The following is a 24,319-nucleotide window of genomic DNA, read 5'->3' as shown; positions in this document are numbered from 1 at the left end:
CACCACAATTGTGCTTCCACTTCTGAGTTATATGAAGAGGCTGGAACACGGATCCCAGGATCCAAGAACCACACACCTTTGCAGAAAGTACTGAGTAAAGCTCACCACCATGTTTCGCTGGAAAAATACCTTCCAGTTGGGATGCTGGTGAAAAGTCTGCAAGGGGAGGATGCAGACCAGCAACATCAGCCTATGCCAAGCCACTTTCTGAGATGTAATTTATGGTCTCAACATAGCATTGAGATCCATCAGTGCTGCAACCCTCTGTGTAAATCCACTCTTCGAGTTATCCTGGGTGCTTTTTCACAATGCGTGTCTTACTACAGATGAATCAGGGAAGAGTGAAGCACACCAAGCTTATTAACTTTTCTTTAATTAGGAAAACAAAAATATCTAGACTTTTACCAGTTATTTTACATAGAAAATATTTGAATGATGTATGAGGTGTTTTTGTGTCCATTTTGCTCTCTTTTATTTCCATGTAAAAATATATATCTGGTACATAAGCTTAAAAAAAAAAATAGATTTTCACAACAAAATGAGTGCTTTGAGCACTAAAAATTCACTTATGCACCTTAATGTTAGCCTAAATATTTACATTTTCCAGCCACATCCCTCCCCCCATCCCAAAAATGGGCAAACCCCAGATTATAAATATCAGCTGTGTCTGGTATACAAAACTTTCCCAGAAGGGCAGGAAATACAAACATAATGCAGTGGCTCAGACAGTTTGATTTTAACTCCCTAAAACAGAAAAAAGACTTCAGCTCTTGTGAAAAGACAAATGGGACAAGATTAGTTATCAGGAGTTGCAAGCAGAAGGGAAGGAAATTTTGAGATGTGATACCATTCAGAGGAATAATGGCGCAGACCAGGTAGCAACAGTGTGCTTTCAAACGGTCAGAAAGGTTTAAGGAAGGACTGTTCTTGCTTTTTAGGAAGAACTGGGTAGATTAGATATCTCAAAGTCCTTCTTCACCTCATTTACTATCCTGTAGAGTTGAAAAATGGAAAAACATCCATTTCTGCAGCCAGCATCTGCTGCTCTTGAGTCAAAACAACATGTCAGGATATTCTGACATGTTGAAAATCATGTTTTCTGGCAACAGCTTCCTCCACTTCTGAGTCTTTCTCAGGTAGACTGTGCTGATCATGCTGAAAAGTGGCCTAGTTCACCTCCTCTGTCATGGGGCCACCTTGCCACTGGTCCAGGCAGTGTTGGATGCATCTTAGAACATCATGAAGTCCCTCTGCCAAACATGAAAAATCCCTTGCAGGGAAAAATGGTCCTTTTGGTAAAGCATGAATTAGGGCAGAATGAGAGACATTCATAGCTTGTGGTTAAAAATGGTACATCAGCAACTAACCACATGAAGGCAGCTTGGATCGAATGTCACCAACTTTGTTATCCAAGATAACATCTTGGATGTTATCACAAACCCACTGCATGTGGGAAAGGTAAGAGGCATTACTCGGTAGCCAAGTTCACACCTGCTCACAGGGCAGGAATCACTGATGAAACATCTGGAGATCAGTGTAGATGAGGACAAAACAAGAGGAAGGGTAGCTGAGGGGATGTTAGCAAACACAGAATTGAGTCGTAGAAACCAGAGTGTGCAAACATCAACCAAACTTGCCTTGTTCTCCACTAAGTCAGTGGCTTTCCTTTGTAGGAACCATACAACAGAGACTGGGATCTATAACAAAAAATCCCAGAACTTCTGTCCAGAGATGCTTGGCAAGCTTACGCTTTGGCCGTGGCCTGAAGAGGCTCTTCTGCAGCGTTCATAGTTCATCAAGTTGAAATGCCCAGAGCAAGTCCTCAGGTCTTCCACCACATGGTGTCTTGTCCCATCAGACTGCAAATGAGCCAGCTGAGTTCACCTGCCAAGATGCTTCAGTGGCAAATTCGTTCTGTCATTTCTTTCTGCATTGAAGGGGGAGAGAGAAGAAAGAAACAGTAAGTGCAAACGACAGGTTTTGGTAGAGTGACACGTCAGTTTGGCAGGTGTCCAAAAACAACCCAAAGAAGTGACTGTGGGAGTCTCAGGGAGTGTTTCTCTATTTCCCATGCCAGCCCTCATGGGAACTGCTCTGCCTCAGCAGCTCCTTCCTGGCATCCTCCTTGGTTCCTGTGGCACAAAGGTTTTTTGGTGGCCTAGCTTTGAGAGCAGTCCAAGGAAAGAGCTGAGATGTTGAAAGATGCAGGTCCTGCTCCTGATTCAGCTATGGAGCAGCCAGACAGGGCTGTGCTGCTCTTGGAGCCTCTGTTTGCAGCTGCTGAGGGAGACAAGACATGGAGCTGCTCCCAGCTCTTACTCCAGAAGATAACGAGCTCACCCAAAGACCTGCGGTTTTAGTGAGGCATCCCACAGTCACACAACGCAAATGAGTGCTATTAAGAGGGCCAAAGGAAACCTCCTGCAAGACTGAGCTGTGTTTAGGCTGACAGACTGTTTCCTTTAGCCAGGGTGGCATCTTGCCAGCTGCATTAGGATGGTACTCAGCTTTCAGGTGGTGGAAGATGGTATTTGTCCTTGCCTGAAGCTTGCAAATCATCTGCTACAGCGAGGGAATTCTGCGATTCTCTGTGGCTCATCAGGTTCATGGCTTGTGAATCTGTGTTTGCACACCAACCCCCTCACATACCCGAAAGGTTTGCACATGAAAATGTACTCCCAAAATAGAGCTGAAGTAGGACTGGCCTGCAGAGAGGAAGGTTGCAACTGAAAAAAGAAGAACCAAGAAAGTAGGATGACCCGTGAGTAACCCTATAGAAGTCCCTTTAGTGATATAACCGAAGGGGACAAAAGCTGTAATTTTAGCTCTTTAGTGGTGAGAGATTTGTTTTTAAAATCCATCGGGGGACAGTAGCAAAGAGGGGGCTTCTCTGTAGGAGTAACATGCAAAATCACTCAAGCAGCAGAACCCTACCAGCAAATCAAAAGCCAATGCTCTGCCACAAAACTACGTTGGAAATGTTTGCAGACATCTCAAGAACTGGGTGGGATTGAGGCAATCAGTGGGCTGACAAACCACCTACGAGCTCCTTAAGCTGTCCCCAAATGTCCAAAACATTCATCAGACTGAAATCCCCACAGCTCTGCCTTAGGATATAATCAGCTGGACCTCTGCCAGTGCTGCTGCCCAGCACCGTGACCTGTTCTTGTCAAGGCAACAAGTGCATGGCTTCTCTCTGCCCCCGTATTTCTTGATCTGCTAAGAGAGTGAATCACTGCCTTGTGCTGGTTCTGCCTGTACAAAGGATCTCTTTCATTCTTGGCTCCCAGGACTTGCTGCTAAGAAATCATGCCTCAAAAAAGCTTGACAAAAGGGAAACTTAGGCAGCAAAGGGAGATTCTGCCAGAGGCAGGTTTAGAAACTGAGAACTCCTTCATCCCACAATCCCTGTAAGTTTTCAAAGCTGTTTCAGCCTAACAGGACATCCTTTGGCTGGGGAGGTGTTGTTTTCTTTCTTACTTCTCAATCTGAAAAGCTCCAACCGTAATACAGCACTCAGACCTGCTGTCCTGCTCCATATATGCTCCGTCCACGTGCGTAGTGGCCTTCCATAATCACGTGCAGGGAACAAGCATCTCTGCAGGCAGGAGTCTCTTCTGTCATGGGATTTATGAGGACTAACTCTGGCCATCTAAATGCAAGGTTAGGACAGTTTTCTGGGCTCACGAGGCAGTCAAGAGAGACTGAACCTCTCAAGGACACTTTATCTCATCCCTACTGAGAGATTATTGCCCTTCCACAAACCTTGAGAACTTGCAAAAACAAAACCTTGCAGTCTTAACCTTAAATGTAGGCAGATGGAATGCACTGTCTGTCCTTGCTTAGGAGTCAAACCAGCTCATGAATCCTTCAGGACTTAAAAACACTTTTTTTAGTGTTTTAGCAGGGCAACAGCCATAATGCAGCCACAGGAAAGTGGAGTGAGATCAAGTGTAGAGTGCTGAAGAAGCTGGATGCGACTGTTTGTGCATCTTCACAACTATTGCTGAAGCAAAGCCAGAGCAGCATGACCCCCACACCAGGCTACCAGGGGCTCAAGAAACTTCCCATTATTACTTCCCTGCCTGCAGCAGAGAGAAATGCTGTTGGAAGCTTTTGGATCAATCCTAACCCTTGCAGACTTTGGGACTGATGCAGTGTCAAGCTGCAGCCTCCCTGGGGTTGGCCTGAAGGACCATTTTCAGGTTTTGAAAGTTGTTTGTGAGCTGCAGCAACCTGTCCTCTCTCCTCAACTCAGCACAGCACCCTGGACACAGCCATCCTCTGGTTGCAGGACACTCATACACACCTACAGCAAGTCATTGCCTGAGGGAAGGAGGTCTGCCATGTGGTTGGGTCTGCTTGCAGCTTGGAAGCCAGGCAATGGGCACACCACAAAATGAGACGCAGCTGGACCACAGATATATGTGTCTCATTTCCTTATAGTTTAAGCCTGGTTGCATCACACATGAAAATCTGTTCATGTTAGATTCATCCAGACCCATAAATCATCTCATGTTACATGTGAGTCACTGGCATTGAAAGCCTGTTTAGCTGTGTCAGCCTCTGCTTTGGCTATTAGGTGCTAATTATTGGCATTAGCAAGCATCAGTCAAAGGAGATGACACCATTATGGGCTGTATATCAATGCTAAAGAAGTTTGTCATGAGGAGTGGTGTGAGGTGAGGGAGACTAACTGGACAGAGTGAGGCTGAGCTGCCATTTTCTGGAGCTGAAGGACATTGTGGTTATACAGGTCACAATCAAACTCTAGGAAATAATTCATGTAGATGCTGTTGTCATTCAAGTCTCCCCTGATTAGATCATCATCTCTCCATCCCCCTAGATCATGGCAGGAGCAGACAGGCAGCAAAATGACTGAAACAAATAAAAGCAGAGGAGTAACGCTCTGGAACTCTTCTCAACTCTTTCTCTCTCTGGGATTATATCCCTTTGGTCTTCCCTGGCTCTCTATTGCTGGACATAACCTTTTCTGCAGCCTAGCTCTGTCACAGCATGCTAAGTACTGGGTTCCCTATTAATTCTTCTCCTCCCCACTGCAACATGTCCTCCTTAGGTCATGTTGTTTAACTTTGCCTGTGACACACTTGCTTCTCTTATGAAACTATGTTTTGTTTTCTAGTTCCCAAGCTGTCTGGCCTCTGCTTCCCACCAGTCCTGCTGTTTCTAAGGCCTCTCACTCTCTGCCTGGCTAATTGCTTCCCAAGCGAGGCTGCAGAGAAGCTGGAACTCCAGCGAGGCACCTCCAGTGAGGCATCCATAGCAGTTTTCTGGAGGTGTATGTCCTACTGGGGCTTGCCTTCCTGCAGCCTTATTGTAATTCATAATAGGATCTCAAGCAAGGGCCTTAGTCTGCTAACAGGAAAACTCAAGACTCTAGAGAGGAGACTTGAGCTCAAATCTGACCCCTGACAGCCATGGCTGGGAACACTTTAATGTGCAAACTGCATTAGTTACTGAGACAGTATAGAGGGACAACTATGTTACGGTTGTCCTGAGGACAATGAAGAACAATTCATAGACACAGCAGCAAAAGCAGAGTTTAAGGAGGGTTTTCAAAGGGTAAAGGGCAGCTGAGAAGTTCTCTCTCAGAGCACTAAAGTTGATGGTTACAGGACAGAAAACGTGTGCTTGTGATGAAAGGTGAATGAAAGAGTTCAGAGAGAGTGACTGCACTGCTCAGAGTGCAGCCCCCACCTAAATCCACAGGTACTGTGTTCAGGCCATGCCACTCTCACCCTCTCCATTTCTCCATCCCTGAGGCATCCTTACCAAAGGCTCCAGCTCCCGATGGTCAACAAGGCTGAACTCCCTGATGAAGTAGTAAAAGTGCTTGTAGCAGGTGTTGACATGAGCCTCAGCACCCATGTTGATGATGCTGTCGAAGTGGTGGATGTAGACATGGACAAAGACACGGAAGAGCCGGGTGAGGATCTTAGTGCAAACTTGCTGGAACTGCTTGGGGAAGGGAACACCTGCAAAGCAGAAGCAAGTTGGAAGCCATTTGACCATTAAAATAAAACATAAACCAGCTAGTGTTTAAATGTCACTGTCATGCTTAACAGGCAGTCATGGGTGATGAAGTAGGATCAAGAGTGACAGCTAAACTGGGCAATATGCCATCTAGCTCTCCCCACATATTTCCTTATTGCCCAACCAGCAATTTCACACAGGTATGGTCTGAGGATCTGAGGAGTCTCCCTCAGAGAGAAAATTTCTCACCCAGTGGAGAGAGAAATCTCTGTCATCCAGAGCAGTCGGGCAGAGGATCGTGCCCTCTCTCCCTGCTTTTCCTTACAAGCCTGTGCAGGCACAGCATAAGGCAAAGTGTATTTATCCAGGTCCATGAACAAAACTAGACCTCCTCCCAGCAGAAAAGATACCTTCCTGGTCCTCTGAATCAAAAGCATGGTTCATACTGTTTTCCACACACCCTCAAACATGACTTCTGATGCATCACTAGAAACAGGTAGGGTTTCTACTGTTTTCTTGATCCTTGTTTCAAACACGTCTCATTAAAACAGGAAGAAAACTGCCTTAACGATGCTTAGGTTGTAATTTCATTGCACCTGTATGACACTCCCCCAGAGAGGTCCTCCCAGGCTGATCAAGAACAGGACCCACCACAAGTAGCTCTGTACTTTTAGCCTAATCCCACACAAAGACATGATTTACTCTGCATTTCCATCCTTGCTTAAGTGAACTGTTATCACAGCAAAAAGCTCAGAGGTGTGATACAGCCAGTGTCAGCAAGCTTGGGGTAAATCTCTAAAGGTAACATTGACTTTGAAACACCAAATATCTATTTTGCAGGAGGAGGAAAATGAAACAACTGGAATTTGTTTTCCTGAAGCTTCTTCCTCCCCCCTGAGCAATGCAATGCAAATTTGCAAAGAACAGAATAAACACCTCCCTTCCCATGGCTGTACCAGCCTCCTCCCTTAGCTTCTTATTAATGCAGCACATAACCTCTTAAAAACCTCTCCAAAGTCTCTGCTCAGGCACGGCCAGCTCAGCAGCTCACCCATTTGCACTGTGGAAAGCACCAGCAAGTCTCTTATTTAAAAATGAATTAAAAATGGTAATTTTATCTTTGAATCTTTCTCATCAGCCTCACAAGGCAATTAAACCATTGTTCTCAAAGGCTCCTGGCAGTTTTGTTTCCCATGCCCTTGTCCTCCATGGGTGGGAATTACCAAGGAGCTGTTCTTCCAACTTCATGCATGGAGCCCGTGTTTCCAATGGCCAGGGTTTAGCAGGTGCTGGGTTCAGTATTGCAGCACTCGTGACAGAAAATCATCTTTCTTTGATCTAAAACAGGCTCCTCCTAGCCCAGTCTTGCCTTGCTTTGTACACAGCATGAACGTAGTCAGCAATGGGGGATGTCCCAGACACCGCTTGGAGGAGGACACGTATCTCAGCTCAGTGTCACACACATGGAGAGGTGGTTTTGAGGCTGATACATGGCTGCTGCTCTGCACAACCATGAGCATGCTGCAGCCTCAGGGCTGTTACCACAGCAGGGACCTCGACATGACCCATTTCACTGACAGCTCTAGCACATCCCATTAGGACTTTCTGGGAAAGGTGCTCACATCTGGCAAAGTACAACCAGGCTCTCCCCATGCCAGCACCTTAGGGTTGGTAGTGATCATCTGCTTCTGCCCTGCACCCTTGGCTGCAGAGCTCTCCTTGTGTGCCGGTCTGATAAGGGCAGGGATCAGAGAGAGGTCTCCAAGTTTCCCTGCAGTCTGGAGGGACACTGTGCTTTATCAACAGCTTCATTTGAGCTTTTTGCACTGAGTGAGAATTTGCTGAGCAAATAAAAGCCGTAATCACCCATCTGGGGGCTCAGAGATGCTGTTAGGACATCCCCTGCAGACCTGCTTTGAAGAAGCAGTCAAGAAACATTGTTTTTAATAAAGACAAATTCATCATGGCAGGTAGTTTCTAATGATGCACATTCCCAGGCCCCAGCTGGGGAATACACAATGTTCTGAACAGCCTGTCTTGTGGGACCAGAGGTGAGCAGTCACTGCAGGGAGCTCAGCAAGGTGCCAGCAGGCAGACAGCAACGCATTTGTTGCCTCCAGTTTGTCACCCATCCTACTTGCCTACTTGTCAAAGCAGGCAGTAAGGATGAAATCAGACCTGACCAGCCACTGGGAGTTTGTTGCCAAACTGGGAAGAGTAATAGTGAAGGAAAGCAGCAAACCTCTGATGCAAAGGGTTAACCGATGTACAGAGGGGGTTAGGGTTAAGCCGCTTGCTTAACAATGTCACTGTTTATTCATGCCTACTCAACAAATGCGTGTCAACACTTATCGTGCTTGCCAGAACAGGGTGGGAGGACCAAGGCTATTGATAAGAGGAAGGAACAGTAACTCGGTTCCTGTTCTCCGGACCCCTAAACTGGCTGAAATCAGCTTTGCGGTTTGGACAGTGACTAAACCACCAGGGAACATGCACGACGACTAGAGGTGAAATGTTCAAGGAAGACTCTTTACTTCATCTTGAGACCCTCGCCCGCGACCACCAGGAGACACTACACAAGCAAGGACCTTTTACCTCATCATAATACGAGAGGGAATAGGTCATGAATATGTATAATTGTGTTGTGTAACTTCATGAACATGTATGAATATGAAGGAGAACAACGCTGAGGTTCGCATGCTTTTGGAGGAGCGATCCCCCATGCGTCTCACCGCTGAATAAAGCCTACCTACTTTACAGCTTTAATGAGTTGTGGAGTCTACCCGCGTATCATCTCGACCCAGTCCTGAGCTGAGAAAGAAATAAGGTCAGACATGAACAACAGACCAAAGGAGCTCAGACTCCCAGGGCTGATAGCATCTATAGTCCAGATACTGCTGTCAGATGAGTAACCTCCAGAGCTGGCATATGTTGACAAGTGGCTTTTCATCACTTTTGGCCTGAGGATAGCAAGGGAGCATCTTGTTCTATGAATCAGTTGCCAGCAAGTCTCCATGGACATGCTGGTATCCAAGAGGGGGGACACCTCTAGCCACATCCTGGGTTCTCCAAAACCAGCTCTTGCATCAGGGAACAGAGATGTAGCATCAATCATAGCTCATAGAATAGTTTGGGTTGGAAGGGACATTTAAAGGTCATCTTCTAGCCTACCCCACCACAGTGCTTTCACATGAACCCAGCTTCTGGGAGGTGAAGTTGGGCTGCTCTTCTTTGTGTCTATCACAAGGTGTCAGTGTGTGGCCATCCCCTCCAGATGTGGCCAGCCTGTAGTGGTGGCTTGCTGTCACTAATGGGTACTAATGCCACTAACGGACAAGTCACCCCTCACCCTACCATGTCATGACACCACCACCCACCGTGGTCCCTTGGATCCAGGGATTACAGCTCCATCTTTAGCTCCTTCTGCCCACATCACCCCTTTCACTCACACATGTGCCTAGGGAGGCACAAGCAGCCCCAGCAGCACAGGGCACAACCCTGGACCATCGAGTCCTGCTGCCTCTCCGCGTGCTGCAGCCACATCTGCGCCTCCTGTGCCAGGACCCTCAACGTAGCCTACAGATGCTTGACTGAAGCCTGCGTCTGGCACAGGGGCCCGTGCTAGTTCATCAAAGCACTTCCCATGGGAAGGAACCAGGGTGGATGTGTGGGTTGCCTCCGTCAGCAGCAGTCATGTCTTGCTGCTGATCTCTAGTGGCTTGGAAAGAAACCCACGGCAGCCGCAGCAGGCACTGGCCACGCTGGCAAGGAGATGGAGACATTCCCCATCCCCTCACCCAGAACTGAAAGGAAAGGGCTCTCCAGCAGAGCCTGCATCTGACCAACCCAGGGAGAGCAGCAGAAAGATGTGGCATAAATAGCCTTGCCCTGGGTCACAGCTGCTGGCTCAGAGGATGTCCAGCAGACAATGCATGTGACATCCTCCTCCAGCACACAAGGGGACACAGCGAGCAGGCTGTGCCTCCTCCCTGCAGCCACCACATCCCAGCAAAGGGCAAGCCCTGGAACAGGGATCTTAGCACTATCCTGTTCTTGCAGGGGTTGAGCTTTAAATCAGTCAGTTCACATCAGAGTCATCCTGGCTGCAAAGAGGGGTCACCATGCATTCCCCAAGCACAGAGGGTGACAGGCTGCTCCCCAGATGACTCCCACCTCCCAGTCAGGCTGGGCTAGGCAGATCAGTGTTTACAACTAATGGGGCAGAGAGACCCCATTAGTGGACAATATGCTGATAAGCAACACTTGGGAATGGGGCAGTGGTGGCCCTTGTTTGGGGAACTTCCATGGTGGCACAAACCAGCAGGAGTAGCAACTTGGAGAAACAAAGGAATGAGGCTGGTGGGACTGACACTGCGTGCCTGAGATGATCTGTTAGCAGGAATATGGCAGGCCAGGGCAAAGTTAGGATGGAGCCCAGCTGGGTGATGCTGCTTGGATTTGCTTCACCCTTCGCAGCCCTACACACATACAGGGACCCAGCAATGCCATCCCAGTGCATCCTGCTGATGCTGGTCCTAGCTGCCCCAAGGGACAGCAGAAAATCACAAAACCCACCTGGGTTGATTTAAAGGCACTGAATTTAACTTTACATTTAATTCACTCTGCTCAACATCCAGCAACCTTGCTGCTTTCGCAGCAGCAAACCCACAATCTGGCAGGCAGTAGCCCCCTTCTGACTCTCTCCTTGCATGATGAGTGATGAGGAGGGGACTACAGGGTGCAATATGAACTTCATCAGATACAGGAAAAAGATTTATACACAAGGTCAGCTCTTCTCCTCCCATTACCTAGGCATGCACTACCCAGACGCTGCACACAGACCAGGCAGCTGGTGGCTCGAAACGTCGCTTATCCCAGTGTGGAAACACAGCCCAGTCCCAGGAGGAGAGGAGCAGAGCAGCAATCCCCTGCAGCAGAAAAGGGAGAACCTTACCCCTGCTCCAAGCCAGGGCAAAGCTGTAAGTACAGCAGGTACAATTTCACTGCAACGCAGCCAGGGCACTGGTGAGCAGTGTGACTCACAGCCCTGAAATGAATTAGCACCTTCAGTTTATCTTGGATGTTTTGCTTGAAAACGCCAAGACGTGATTCAATGCTCCAAAAAAAAGCTGCTTTCCCCACTCTCTGCTGATTGCTTCAAAACATAAAGAAACCATGTGGGACCACGTGTAAAAGGAAATGAAAATGAGAGCTAACAAAGTGCCTGCGCTTACGGTACAGGACTGCAAATGGCTCTTGGATCTCTCCTGCCCCTTCTCCTGTCCCTAACCCTTGTGCTCCAGCCAATTTAATATTCTCAGGATGAATCAGTAGTGGGAAGCTGTTTTGCTTCTTTGCAATTGTATTTTTTCCTCTGCAAGAGCAGTACTTCAATGAACTGTGTCATGAATTATTGTTGTTGTTATTCTTTCTCAATTCCATTTTGGCCACCATGGTGTTGGTGATTAATTTTTGCCTAAAAATAAGTCTTTAAAGCCCCATTTAAAACTAATGGCACCATGGGCAGCTGCAAGCGGGTGTGAAAGAAGCTGGAAGAAAATAGGCAGGGAAAAAAAGAAGACAAAGCATGTAAAAAATAGCCAGCAGAGAAAAGGGCAATAATTAGCTGAATCCTGAACATTTTCCTCCTGTTGTTATGGGGAGAAAGTATCGGATAATTTCACACCAAGTTCTCTCTGCATTTCATAATTGTTTTGGGACAACGCTTGAATGGCAGAGCTTGAGTTTTGAAAAGCTTTCTAAGAACTGTTCCAAACCCTCCTGTGACTGCAGGACTCTACTCTGTAGAGCTGCAGGCACATTTGGCAGAGAGCACGGGGTGTTTCCGGCGCTGGGTCTGGTCCAAGCCCTGCATCTGCACTGATTTAATAATGCCACAATGGTGCTGATGGAAGACGCCTGTATGCAACCAGCAACCTGATGCTGGGCTGACAATGCAGACACAGCGGGCTGCCACGGGCCCTGCAAACCCCATCCAGACAACTCTGTGCAGCTTCCTAAAACCAGGCACCATAGGGCAGAATGATTACTGGAAAGAGCTGATATTTTCCACATGGTGATTTATTCATGTGGCCACTCACTGAAGAAATTTACTGATATAGTTTTACCAGCTGGTAAAAATACACCTGTAAAATCATTTATTCTTCTCCCTGAATTGGAACAATGCTTATTCTCCATTTAAATGTATTTTTCAGGACAACTATGTTGGTTGAAAGAGTCGAAACAGAGCACTAGCATATGCAAACTGATATGGGTCGTCTGGGAAAGCTGCTGCTGCTGCAGATTTATAGCAAGCAGGTTGGCATAGCTCACCCCATGCAGGGATTTGTCTCATCTTGACTGGCAGACAAACAGGTTTCTGCTCCAGAGGAAGGATTATGCAGCAAAGCCTTTAAGTGCAACCGAGCCCTGCAGGTGAATGGGGAAGACACAGCATCTCCCCCCAGCTGTTACTGTGGTACACAACAGTGGCCCCATTAAATCACCATAAGGATTTTCTGCTGATGGAGGCAGCTCTCCAAGGGCTGTGGTCCTGATAGTTAACTCTGCCAGGTCACAAGCTGTCTGCTGGCGTCAGGCTCCCTTGCTGGAGCCGGGACAAGGACCTGTGCAGTGGTGCAACTGAAGCATCTCACTGGAGATGCTCCCTGGAGTTGTGCCATGTGATGCCAAAGGACCCTGTGAGCCCACAAGCCACTGAACCATCTCTGCTTACTTCCAGCTGAGCTGTTCTCACCCCAGGGTGAAGGATTTCCCCTCTCTGACCCATGAGATACCTCTCCTTTAACCGTCAGGGCAGCCATGAGCAAGCCCCACTGAATCATGTGCTGCTTCAGGCTCTGTAGCTGTTGGATAGAGAAAGATGCTGTGGTTAGCCTCAGGCAACATTAGCAAGTTTGGGGAACACTTACTTAAAGGGAAAATATAAAAGAGATGTCTGTTTTGTCTGCAGTCAGGTGGCGTTAGCCAGGAAAATGGGAAATCTTGGTGCTGAGATAGTTTTATTGCATATGGCAAAGAGGGCCTAGGAGGGAAAGCTGAGATGCACATAGCTCATGATACACCCAGTGAGACAGTGGTCACTGTGCCAGTGGACCTCAGTAGTACAAGCAGGAGTGGAACAAACCTTCCTGCTAAACCCCATCTCTGCTGCTAATACTGAAAAGCCTCACCCTGCCTCCAAAGCATGACATTTATAATTTCCCTTCATCACTTCATGAGACTCAAATCCCCTCCTTCAAACAGCTCACATCTCCCCTGTGTCCTCTAGGTGCCTTATTCCTTTGGTCCTGGGCCTCTTCCAGAGGGGCTGGCTCTTTAGGAGGGAGGCTGAGCATCTCTGTTTGCTCATCCCTGAGCCCCACGTCCCTCCCCTCTGTGTGTCCCCCAGCCTCCCCCATCATCCGGTGCAGCGACAAGGAGCAGCCCATCAGGAATATCTCATCAGGATGTGACATTTCCCTTCGGCCAAACACCTCCATTTTCTGCAGTGCCAGAGCTACCGAGCAATTACCCAGCACACAAGGCAGGCCAGTGAAAGACAGTTAATGGGGGACACACTGATGACAAAGTCCCACCAGCTCCTTCCTCCCCCTGCTTCCCACAACAGCCTCTCATGTGTTTTAAAGTGTGATCTCAGCCTAAGTTCCCTTTCACATGTGGGAGGCCACAACCACCAAGCTGTGCCTGCAAGGGGGCTGAAGTCACTGGGGGACACAAAGGTCCCCGTGACAAAGGAGCTTGGAAGAGGGGCCCCGGGAATGGCTTTGGAAGAGAGGAAAATGGGTTTTCCCCATGACTGCCTGCGGCCAGCCCGGATCTCACCCAGAACTGCGCTCATACCAAAGTAAAAGGAGAAGTGGAAACCAGAGGCACCAGCTGTTCCTCCCCATGTCAGGATGTGTTACACCTCGGAGGCAAAAGTGACAGAAATGGGGTGAAAACCAGCAGGGCCACAACTGTACTTTGCTTTTGCTCCTCAGAGGGAGACATGAGAGAGCAGAGGGTGCTGTAGACTCCCTGTAGCCCTGACTCCCCAGAGCAGCTTTCAATCAGCATCACATCCCAAATCCCACCTGAAAGGCATGAAATTGGACCAGAACACTCTCATTTCTGTCTGGAGGGAAAACTGAGTAAATCCACATCTGTGTCCCTGCTTTTAATGGTGTGCAGAGCTTCTCCTTGGGAAGAGGCAGACCTAGCCTGTATCCTGTGGCTGCTGTTTTACCCCTTGGCAGCAGCCAGAATCAATGGGGATTTTGTTGAGACTGCCAGCATGGAGTATCCTGCACCAACACTATCAGCCAGCCACACTTCCAGCCTCCTCTATCCATCGGGATGTGTGGAGCCCACTGAGCCCACGAGGGAGGGATGCCACCATGGCACAGCAAATGCCCCCAGTGAATCCTAGGGGCTGACTCCCCCGTGTGCCCCAAAGACAGCCTGTCTGCCTGTCCTCCAGCACGAGGATCTGGCACTGCACTTACCTTGCCTTCCCCTCTTGCCTGCAAGCCAGGGGCCAGAGATTATCCCACAAAAGATACACAACTACATGCTACAGCATAGACAAATAGGGCTACAACAGCTAGTGGCTGACAGTAATCCCACACAGACCATTTTCTTCAGTGTTTCCCAGCATATTAATGAAAATCCTGAGCCTCAACTGCACTGATTTCACATGGCTCTGTCAACTGTGCTGCTTGAGAAAACAAACAAGGTCAAGCAACCTTGCAAAGCTGTATCTTTCCCCCTGAAGCTCCTTAAATGTTCTTTTACATTCAAGTACCTTTGCATTTCATCTGAAAAGCAACCACACCAAGGCACACCTGAGGCTCCAGCAGCCCCACCAGCCTATGCATCAGCTCCAACCCTTGAACTCATCTCCCCAAAGGACAAGAAAGCAGCTAAGTAGCAGGGCTAACATCAGCCCTGGCAGCTGCCAAGCCCTGCAGGTCAGCAGCAGAGAGGTTAGTTTCAAGCTGAATTGCCTTTGGCAGCTGCTGCAAAGCTCCTAAGGCCAAACTTTTTGAAGGGGTGCATTGTATACCCTCGGGTTGGCAGCTGGAAAGGCCAGATTCCAGAGACAGGAATCTCTGCTCAGACAATGCCTCAGCTAAGTAGTAAGAATGTGATGTATAATCGGGGCTGAGATGAATTAGCAGAGGTGGAAAGGAGTTGAGAAGTGAAACAAGGTGGGGTGAGGATTGCGCCTTGGGACCACCTTTAACCAGCCCTGTGGTTCAGCTTCTTGAGGAAGTGCAAGGACGCTGATGATCTGCCTGCCCTGATTTCTCACAAACACAGAATACTTGGAAAAAGCACAGAAAAGGAGAACATTGTTTTCTACATCCTCTAGGAGCAAGACAAGGACTCCCAAGCTCAACCCGGGACAGACACTGAGGAACACCTGGAACAGGAAAGGCCATGATCCTTGGGATCACAAAGTCAGCAATACCAACCCTGAGGTGCAACAGCAGAACCTGCCCTAGTTACAACCCCAGTCTTCTCATGAAGAACCAGAGCACACTTACCTATCCTGGTGGGGAAGATGTCCTCGTTGTTAATGAGCATCTCGATCCAGTCCATCAGCATGCACATGTACTGTGGAGCCGACAGCTTGGTTGGCTTCTTGTACTTGCTGTCGTCCTGCCACCTGTACTCATACTTGAGTCCACCAGACATGATGGGGCAGCTCCTTTCCGTGCAGTACTCTGACATGGTGCCGTAGATGAGGTTGATGCGGTTGAAGAAGTCTACCACGTGCACCGCGATCCAGTCATTGATGCTCTCACCAGGAGGCAGCTGCACCACTGATTTCAGGTCCAGCCCAGACTTGAGGGAGGCCTGGGCTTTCTTGTAGAGCTCAAAGCGCTGGGTGCCTGGCTCAAACTTCTTTCGGGGTCGAAACGTTTTGTCTTTGTTGAAGACTTGCTTGAGACACAATGCCATCATGGGTAGGGGCGGCCAGGGTGAGGGCAGAGGCTCGGTGCAGCGTCAAACCCAAAGCTGGGGTCTTCAGGGGTGGAGGTCTCTGTGGGGAGAAAGAGACACATTTTAGTCACATATGAAGTCAACATGGGCACGCTGTCAGGGATGAGCTTGCACCAGGATGCTGGCTGGCACTGCTGCTCTGACAGCACATAGGGATGGAGATTTGGGGTAAGCTCCTTGCCCCTCCACATCAGGGTGACTTGAAGCAGCTGATGCCACCTCACACAGCAGCTCCTGGCACTGGAGAGGGTGAGCACTGCCACGTGTACCCTGTGCAAGGCTCAATGGCAGGCAGAGCCCTCCTCACTTCTGCGTGCACTGAGGCCTCACCAGGCTTCAGCCAGGCTCTTACCTTTTATCAATAATTGCTGCAATAAAGCAAGAGCCTTGATATCAACAGAGTTCACCAGCCTGGGAAGTCCCAACCTGGTGGCCTTTTCCGTCCAAGGGAAGCATCTCTTTCCCGGGGATTTCTCAGGACAAATAACCCCTATCCCACTACTGCGTCTGGTGAGCGATGCTCTGGGAACTGCGCTGTGAGCGCAGCTGGCTGCTGGTTCACATAGCCCCAGCCCGACATCAATGGGAAGAGCGGGGATTATTTTTGTTGTTCTGCCCCGTGTGTTTGTCCAACAGAACAAAACACGCATCCAAAGAAGGGAAACGGCAGCACAACAACACAACGTGCCAGGATGCGGCCGGCCCTCGGCGTGCACACAATGAACGCAACAGTTGGAGTGGCTGATGCTCCTCTGGGTGACTCGGTCTGGAAGTCACAGCTCAGCAAAGTGCTGAGCTCACCCCTTCCTGCCCGGGTTAGCTGTTATTTCCCTTTATTCCTTTTCCTCTCTGAAGCTTCAGTGGAAATCCCATCCGCCCCAGACTGGAAGGTGTGTTTTGTTACCTGCACTCATCACCTCTAGTGGTAACGTGAGATCAAGGCCCCTTTCTGCTAAATGCTTTGGTGAAGCTTAGAGAAGAGAAAGTCCTTCAACAGCATCCTCCCCAACAGGAGGAGATGGAGAAAGAGTTAACAAAAAGGAAGGAAAAGATTCACGGAAAGGGGAAGTGACTTACCCAAAGTCACAAGCAGGAGGGAATGGTGCCCCAGCAAAACTTGGATGCACATTCCTCATTAAAAAGACAGCTTTTAGGCAAAAGCTTGCTATACAAACCCCGTTTTCTAAACTTAGCCCTGAGCCACAGGTAGATTCTGTGTTGCCCCGCGGAGACCAGCTAAATATTTTGTAAGAGAAACCCTGTGCTCCCCACACGTGGGGGCATCACTGGAGGCAAAAGGACCTGCTGATCATCCCAAACACTGACAGGATCTGCTCGATAGGGATTTCTATACCATAGTCAGCACGTGGCTGTGAGGGGAAAACCTTTGTGTGGTTGGAAACCCCAGCACAAGTGCCGTTAGTGCTCTAACCATGGCCTTTCCTACAGGCTGGAGTGTTGCTTTGCCACCATTAGGTAGCTCACAGCATGGTGGTACCAAACCCTGCCATGATCTGCTATAACCAGGTGCAGCCCGACCTGAAACCGTATGTTTTTAGGTGCTTCATGCCCCATGGAAAGGGTCACAGCCATCATGCAGTGTTATGCAGTATGACTTTAATAGTGGGGTATCTGTAAACCTTCCCCAGCTCGTGTGGCTGGGTGGGATTTTAATGGGTTCTCATTTTAGTGACAGGACAAGGGGGAATGTCTTTAAGCTGAAAGAGGAGAGATTTTAGATTAGACATTAGGAAAGAAACTCTTCCCTGTGAGGGTGCTGAGGCGCTGGCACAGGTTGCCCAGAGAAGCTGTGGCTGATCCATCCCTGGCAGTGTTCAAGGCCAGGTTGGATGGGGCTTGGAGCAACCTGCTCTAGTGGAACGTGTCCCTGCCCATGGCAGGGGGTTGGAACTGGGTGCGCTTTCAGGTCCCTTCCAATCCAAACCATCCTATGATTCTGTGATTTACTGCTGAAGGGCAGTGACTGGGGAATGTTTCTTGGATGCTTTTTCCTCCCCTGCCCCAAGCAGGCTCCAACCATATCAAGGGACTTGTTCCCCACTTCAGAAAAAGAGCATGAGCTCTTCAAAATGCCAACTGATGGAGAGAGCAAACAGCAGCCCAAGGAAGCACAATGTAGGCCAGGGTACTCTGGGCACAGCGAGGCTGTACAGAAAAGCCCTTATCTGTGGCTTCTCACCCAGCTGTCACAGGATATTCAAGGCATATCCTGTTGATAGCACCTCTAAAAAAGGCCTCCCAGGGAGTATGCTAATGCATAACAGTTTCTGAAATATGTACGCATACATCCATATACATTCATCTATAACTGCTGCAGTGAGGATCCTAATCTAACAGCAAAGGAAGTGCTGGGATACTCTTCAGGATGAGACATCCGACAGGGTCTGCCCTTATGGAGGAATATGTGATGGGGCTGAGCAGTGCCCAGGCCTGCAGCCAGCATGGGAGGGAGGGAGCCAGCAGCACCTCCGATGCTTTCGCCCCTCTCAAAGCACTTATCACTAACTGGCTTTGCAGCAACCCAGAACATGGGGCTGTCCCTGCCATGCTGTTGTCCATACCCTCACACGTGGACTATTTTTTCCTCTCCTGTCACCAGGCAGCAGCAGAGGGCTCTGGCTGAAACATAAAAGCCATTAAAATAAGCAACAATAAACAACTGGTCCTTTAACAAAAGTCAGGATTTCCCCATCTGACACTGGGCAGCTTCCCAGGATGGGGATGATGCAGCACCCGCTAATCTGTCCTCATCCTGCAGCTTCCTCATCCCAGTCCCCAGCCAGTCCATGACCCCCCAACAAAGCTGAGCAGCCCCTTTACTCAACACCCAAATAAAGCCCAGGGGCTGCCACCCTGCAGGGCTGGACAGGAATCACACAGGATCACACCAAGCCTGTATTCTCAGTCTCTTTGCTGGGCAGATACAGGATGAACAACTCAGAATCACAGAATCAATTAGATTGGAAAAGACCTTTAAGATCATCAAGTCCAACCGTTACCCCAGGATTGCCAAGTCCATTCACTGCTCTGGGAGCTATTGCTGTTTGCAGGCTCTTCCATGCAGAGACTGGGTTGTTGCAGGGTGATGAGAATCCAGCCCGGGAGAGGATATCCCATCATGTGTGTCACTTGCAGGGGCCATCAGCAATGAAATCAGCTCTCTATGAATACACTGTGGGGGTCCCTTGTTCCTGTGTCTCACATTATAAGTCCTCTGCAAATATTGAGCCACTCAGTGGGAAACAAACTGGACATCTCATCTGCTGAAGCCAGACCCTTAACTCACCCCACAACTGCACCTCTGCATCATCCACAACCGGATCTTTGTGTTTCCCTGCAAGCTGCTCTCACTCACCAGGCAGGTGGGAATGTGCTTCGTGCTTCAGTACCATCCAAATGAAACCCCCGTTAAAAACATAAACAAAGCAACAAACCTGCTAAGCATCTGCCAAGTGTTTTCATAACATAATCCTGATAGAGGTTGCCAGGAATGTGGGAGAGAAACCTATCCCTGCCCAAGTGCTCAGAGCAGACCTGTACATGGGATGCCAGCAGGACACCGCAGCCTCTCTGCTCCCCAGGCAGCAGCACACACCAGAGTAGCACAAGTGGTTTTACTTTCAGGATCCTCACCAGCGTCGCTGCCAAATTACCAAGTCATCAAAAGGCCGTGTCAGTCTCACTGGAGAAAATGTTCTCCAGAAATTAAATTTAACACAAAGCCAAAAACACATCCTGGGATTTACAACCCGGAGAAGCAGAGAGGCACTGGGCCAAAGAACAGATTTGTTCTCTACCTCGCTCCAAAGCTTTCACTGCCCAGAGATGGATGTGCAGGAAGGATGTGAGCAGCAAAGGGAGAAGCTGCACAGAGGCCAGGATCAGGGCTTGAAATACCAGCTATGGTCTTTGCAGCTGAGTTGCTGAGATGGGATGTACTAGCTTGGTGCAAACAGGCACTGCAAAGCGACCGATGGCTCAGTTTCCCCTTGCACAGGGACCCAACACCTCCCCCTGCTTTCTGGAAAGAAAAGCGAAGTCCTTTGGGAATGGACCCATCTAAAACCTAACTGGAGGAAAAGGGCATCAGCATCAAATGCAAGACCAGATCTTCCTGGTGTCCACCTTTATGCATCTGACTCAACCGGTGCTCTTCCATCACTGGCCAAATATGTGGGACAGATCCACATAAAAATCCAGAACTGGGAGCTCTTCCAAGGTTTAGCTGTGGTGTGGAGTTCATCTGAGTCTGATGTCCAGAGCTGTTGTGTTCCCAGAAATCACACTTTGGTCACTGAAGCTTGGGGTGGGACAGGAGACCCGTCCAAGCCCAAATCCAAATTGTCCCAGTCCAAATCACAGCTCGCACTGCCTGTCTTGGGAAATCTGAAGGTGAGCTGCCATTCAACAAGCTTAGACAGCAGCTTCCTACAACATGACCGTACACATCCCACTGGCGGGGCCTGGATCGGCGCCGGTGCAGCCGCCTGCAGGTCTCTGCCTTCGGTTCCCACGTGTGAAATCAAAGCTGCTCCTAGAGGAGCCTTGGCAAAGGCTGCAAACCCCCTTCATCGTGCCGCAGTTCCCATTGGGGGGGTGCCGGCACCCTGGGGGCTCACACGTCCCTTTCTGAAGCATCTGCAAACCCCCAAATCAAACCTCATCCCGTTCCTGGGAACGGACAGGGGGGAAGCAGGTGGCTGTGGGGCTGGAGACTTTTCCTGCTGTCACCCTATGTCCCTGCTAAGGACAGTAGGAGGGTGGAAAGAGGCTGCTGCTTCTCATGGGACAGCCATGCTACAGCCTGTTTAGTGTTCACCCCCATCCGTGCTCCCAAAACAGCCTCGGCTTTGCTGAAGGCTGGCTACAAACCCAGCTGAGTGCCCACAAAACCCTATCCACAGCTCTGAAGGCTGCTGGCTTCAGTCCTGCCCCTGTTTGTACCAGCAGCACCAGAAGCAAAACTCAGCTGGGTTTAACAAGAAGCAAATGAGAGCAGGGTTAAGCTCTGCAAGGGCACAGCAGAGCTGCTGCCAGGGTTGTAGCAGGCAGAGACACGTGAAACACTGATTTCCCAGCTTGCTGGTGGGTCCAGAGATGAAAGGAAATGAACTGAATGGGGGAGAACGTAAGTTCAGGGTCGAACTAAGCTGCTAGTTTCAGATTTGAAACTTGTTTGGGGTTTTTACTTAAGCTTTTTGTTTCTTCTTCTTTTTTTATCTTTTGGAAACCACAGAGGAACACGGCAAGGCAAAGGCTTTGCTGTAAACTAAAAACAGCTCTGAAAGTTCTGTTTGAGAGCTGGCAAAACAAAAGGGGAAAGCAGGCAGAGTGGAAGGAGGGAGAGCTTCCTCCCCCCCATTCTCAACACAAGGTCACCAAAGAACCTCTGGTTTTGACCCAAATAAGCTGTAGTCAGAAAGCCTGCAGGAAGGATCAGACACACCACTGGTCTCCAGGGTGATGGGCACGGGGTGGTCCTGTGCTTCCTGCCTCAGTTTCCCCAGTTTCAAGACTGCTCTCCCTCCCTGGGCTGCCTCTATATTAAGGGCTGCAAAAGCAAAGGCTTTAGGGAGTGCAAGTGCCCCTGGAAGCATTAATGGTCGTGGAGAGTAAGGACAGAGGAAGGCTTTGACACCAGCACCTCTTGCAGCTCCAGTGCCAAGTGCATCCTCTCTGGATCCAGCCCGAGACAGTTACACACTCACACAAGCATCTGACTGGAAACCACAGGCAGCCTCTTTAGCAGCAACCTCCAGCCCTCGGCTGGCAGTGCAACAGCCTGGGAGCACAAGGGGTGCAATGCCACAGGCAATCCATAGGGAGACTCCAGCTCCCGCTGCTTTGGGAGGAGGCTGTAGAGGAAGAGTGCAGGTACATGCAGCTCCAGGCACCATAAGGTAAATTGTAAGTTAACTACTACCAGCTCTGCACATCCATCCCAGGTTTCCCCAGGGGGATCTTGCCTTTGGTCACCCAGATATCTACTTCTGCTTGCCTGCTTTAGGGGATTCCCTTCTCCCCACCACAAGCAGCGTGGAAGTCCCGTGCTGCCCCATTCGCAGCAGGGCAGGCATCAGCTCAGCCACTGTGTGCCAGAGCCCTAACACAGCAGCCAGCTTCCAGATGGACAGTGTGATCAGAAACCCACTGGCTTTTCACTGCTGTAGGAAGAGCTGCTGTCTGGCTGCTGACTTGAAACTCCTGCCTCTGAGCTTTCCTTCAAGCCTTAGAGAAGCCCTGTTGCAGAGTTTGGTGTTCAGCCTATCCTAGAGCATCTTTCCAACCAGGACTGGATTAGCATCCCAAAGACCGAGGCAGCCGCTCCCAAGCAGCCGTTGAACTGCAGCCACCCCAGCCTCAATCTAGGCAGGGGTTTTGGGTGCATGGTGCTCCCAGGGAAGGGAGCGTATCCCCTCTTTTCCAGCCATGTCTGCTTTTAATCATCTAAGGAAGGGGGAGCTGCAGAAGGAAGATGCTGGGGAGCACAGTCTTGGGGTGCTGGCCCCCCTCCCTCAGTGCTTCCTGCTGGAGCCAAGCCCCAGCTAGGCTGTCCGTGAGAAACGGGGTTATTGGCTGCTGATCCCAAATATAACCCAAACGATGGAAAATTCCAGGAAACGAGCCAAGACAAGATGCCGGGAGGGGGATCAAGGCCCTGCACGTAGGCTGGGGGAGCTGCAGAGAATCTCTGGGCTGCCAAACCCTCCTTGTGCAAACCCTCCCTGGTACCAGAGAGACCCAATGAGAGGTGCGAGCATCCTCAGAGGCAGCCCTGGAGCACCAGTCTCCAGAGCAGCAGGACTCAGTTCCCCATAGCTGCCAGTGAGAAGCTGTGATGGTGCTTGGAAATCCCCAGTTCCTGCAGAACGGACCCAGCATAGCTTCCAGGAGCAGGGCTGCACACACTTGGCTCATCCCCTGCTCTGTCCTGCTCCATACCCTGCCTCCCTGCCACACCAATAGCCCAGCAGCAGCTCCCAGTGGATCACAGCCTGGTGCAAAGGCACTGAAAAAGCTTTTCCTGAGTCACCCAAGATGCCTCCAAGCAGAAAAGCAAAGCCCCTTCTCTCCAGGATAGAGGCAGCATGTCCAGGTCATTTTGGGGGTGATACCCGGTAAGGACAGGGGCTTTTGGGGGTACCTCATTCCTGGGGGTTGCGATCTCGCTGCTGCCACCAGTGACTTGTTGGGAGCCCCGTGAAGAGGTGTCCAAAGGGCTCCGCAGCACCCGACTGCTCCGGTTCAGTCCCAAGGGTGCTTACTCCGCAGTCAGCGCCGTAATCCCCCACACGGGAAGCTCCAGGCCTGCGAGCTGCAGGAGGGAGGCGAGAGGAGATAAACCAGCTGCTGAAAACCCATCTCCAGCACTCGCCCTCACCCAGTTTCCCCACCCACAACTTTCCGCCCTCCCTCTGATACCAGCAAAGCCGCTACCGGGACCGTCCCAACCGGGAAGCGTGTGTCTGTGCTGCCTTCCCCTGCCCGAACCCCTCCCCCTGCCCATCCCTGCCCTGCTGCCAAGGGCTCCCGGACCCTCCCGCACCCCCAAAACAGGCTCTCTTGGCATTTCCACACTGGCACACCAGAGGAAGGGGAAGAGCCTTCTGCAGGCGTCCATGAAGGATTGCTCCTTCCCAGGCTAACCCCAAGCGGGTCTTGCCCAACCCATGCTTAAAAGCACCCCAGGAGCATCCTCAGGGGTGCAGCAGTGGCTCTTCCCACCCCCAGGACTCACCTCATCCTGGCACAACTGGCGTCCAGCCCCAAATCCTTTCGCTGCTCTTTCTGCTCTTACTGAGTCAAAAAGGAGAAAAAGTAAGAAGAAACAAGTCCTGGGCAGGTTTCCCGACGGGAATGCTGGCGGTTTGGGGATGGCAGCAGCAGCGAGAGCCACAGGCTCTGGAATTCACTGGGGTTTCATTAACAAAACCCCGGGGCTGAGGGCTTTTCTGTGGCCAGTGATGTCACATCCTGACCCCACTGCCGGCAGCTCCGGTTGTCCCTGGAAAACCCGCTGGGAAGCGGCCCCACGATCACCCACTCCCAAGCACCATTCGTGGGTGCTGAGGTCCCTTTTGGCACACGGTCCCACATCGCTGGCTGACTCTATGCTTTCACAGGACAGCAGCACAATGGGGGAAAGGAGGTGAAACCCTGCAGTATTTCCCCCCCCCCCCATCTTTTCCCTCTCCCTTCATCCTTCCCCACCTCCACACTCACACCAAAATCAGACAGAGGTCTCGGTGCCAGGCCAAGCTGGACACCATCCAACACAGAAAAGCCAGAGAGA

The 24,319-nt window shown here is 50.1% G+C and overlaps 1 protein-coding gene across 1 annotated transcript; it reads right to left on the bottom strand.

The window, feature by feature from the left end:
* Positions 1-329: 329 nt before the first annotated feature.
* On the bottom strand, positions 330-23,790 carry MOB3C (MOB kinase activator 3C). The gene is made up of 5 exons (XM_080623845.1): positions 23,765-23,790; positions 23,171-23,341; positions 15,546-16,045; positions 5,794-5,996; positions 330-1,927 (listed from the first exon to the last, which is right to left on the bottom strand). The coding sequence occupies exons 3-5, from the start codon at positions 15,964-15,966 to the stop codon at positions 1,898-1,900; spliced, it is 654 nt and encodes a 217-aa protein (XP_080479971.1). The 5' UTR covers positions 15,967-16,045; positions 23,171-23,341; positions 23,765-23,790; the 3' UTR covers positions 330-1,897.
* Positions 23,791-24,319: the final 529 nt, after the last annotated feature.

Source organism: Psittacula echo (genome assembly GCF_963264785.1).
Source record: "Psittacula echo genome assembly, chromosome: 7".
Lineage (NCBI taxonomy): Eukaryota > Metazoa > Chordata > Aves > Psittaciformes > Psittacidae > Psittacula > Psittacula echo.
Note: the sequence above shows the minus strand (reverse complement) of the source record. Positions and strands in the feature narration are given on the sequence as shown.

Bases quoted from the DNA above. Each gene is read 5' to 3' on its own strand.
- MOB3C (XM_080623845.1), bottom strand. From the start codon at position 15,966: ATGATGGCATTGTGTCTCAAGCAAGTCTTCAACAAAGACAAAACGTTT. The intron at 5,997-15,545 runs GTAAGTGTGCTC...TCTGCTTTGCAG, and splicing joins CATCTTCCCCACCAGGATAG to GTGTTCCCTTCCCCAAGCAG. The intron at 1,928-5,793 runs GTAAGGATGCCT...CCTTCAATGCAG, and splicing joins ATCGGGAGCTGGAGCCTTTG to AAAGAAATGACAGAACGAAT.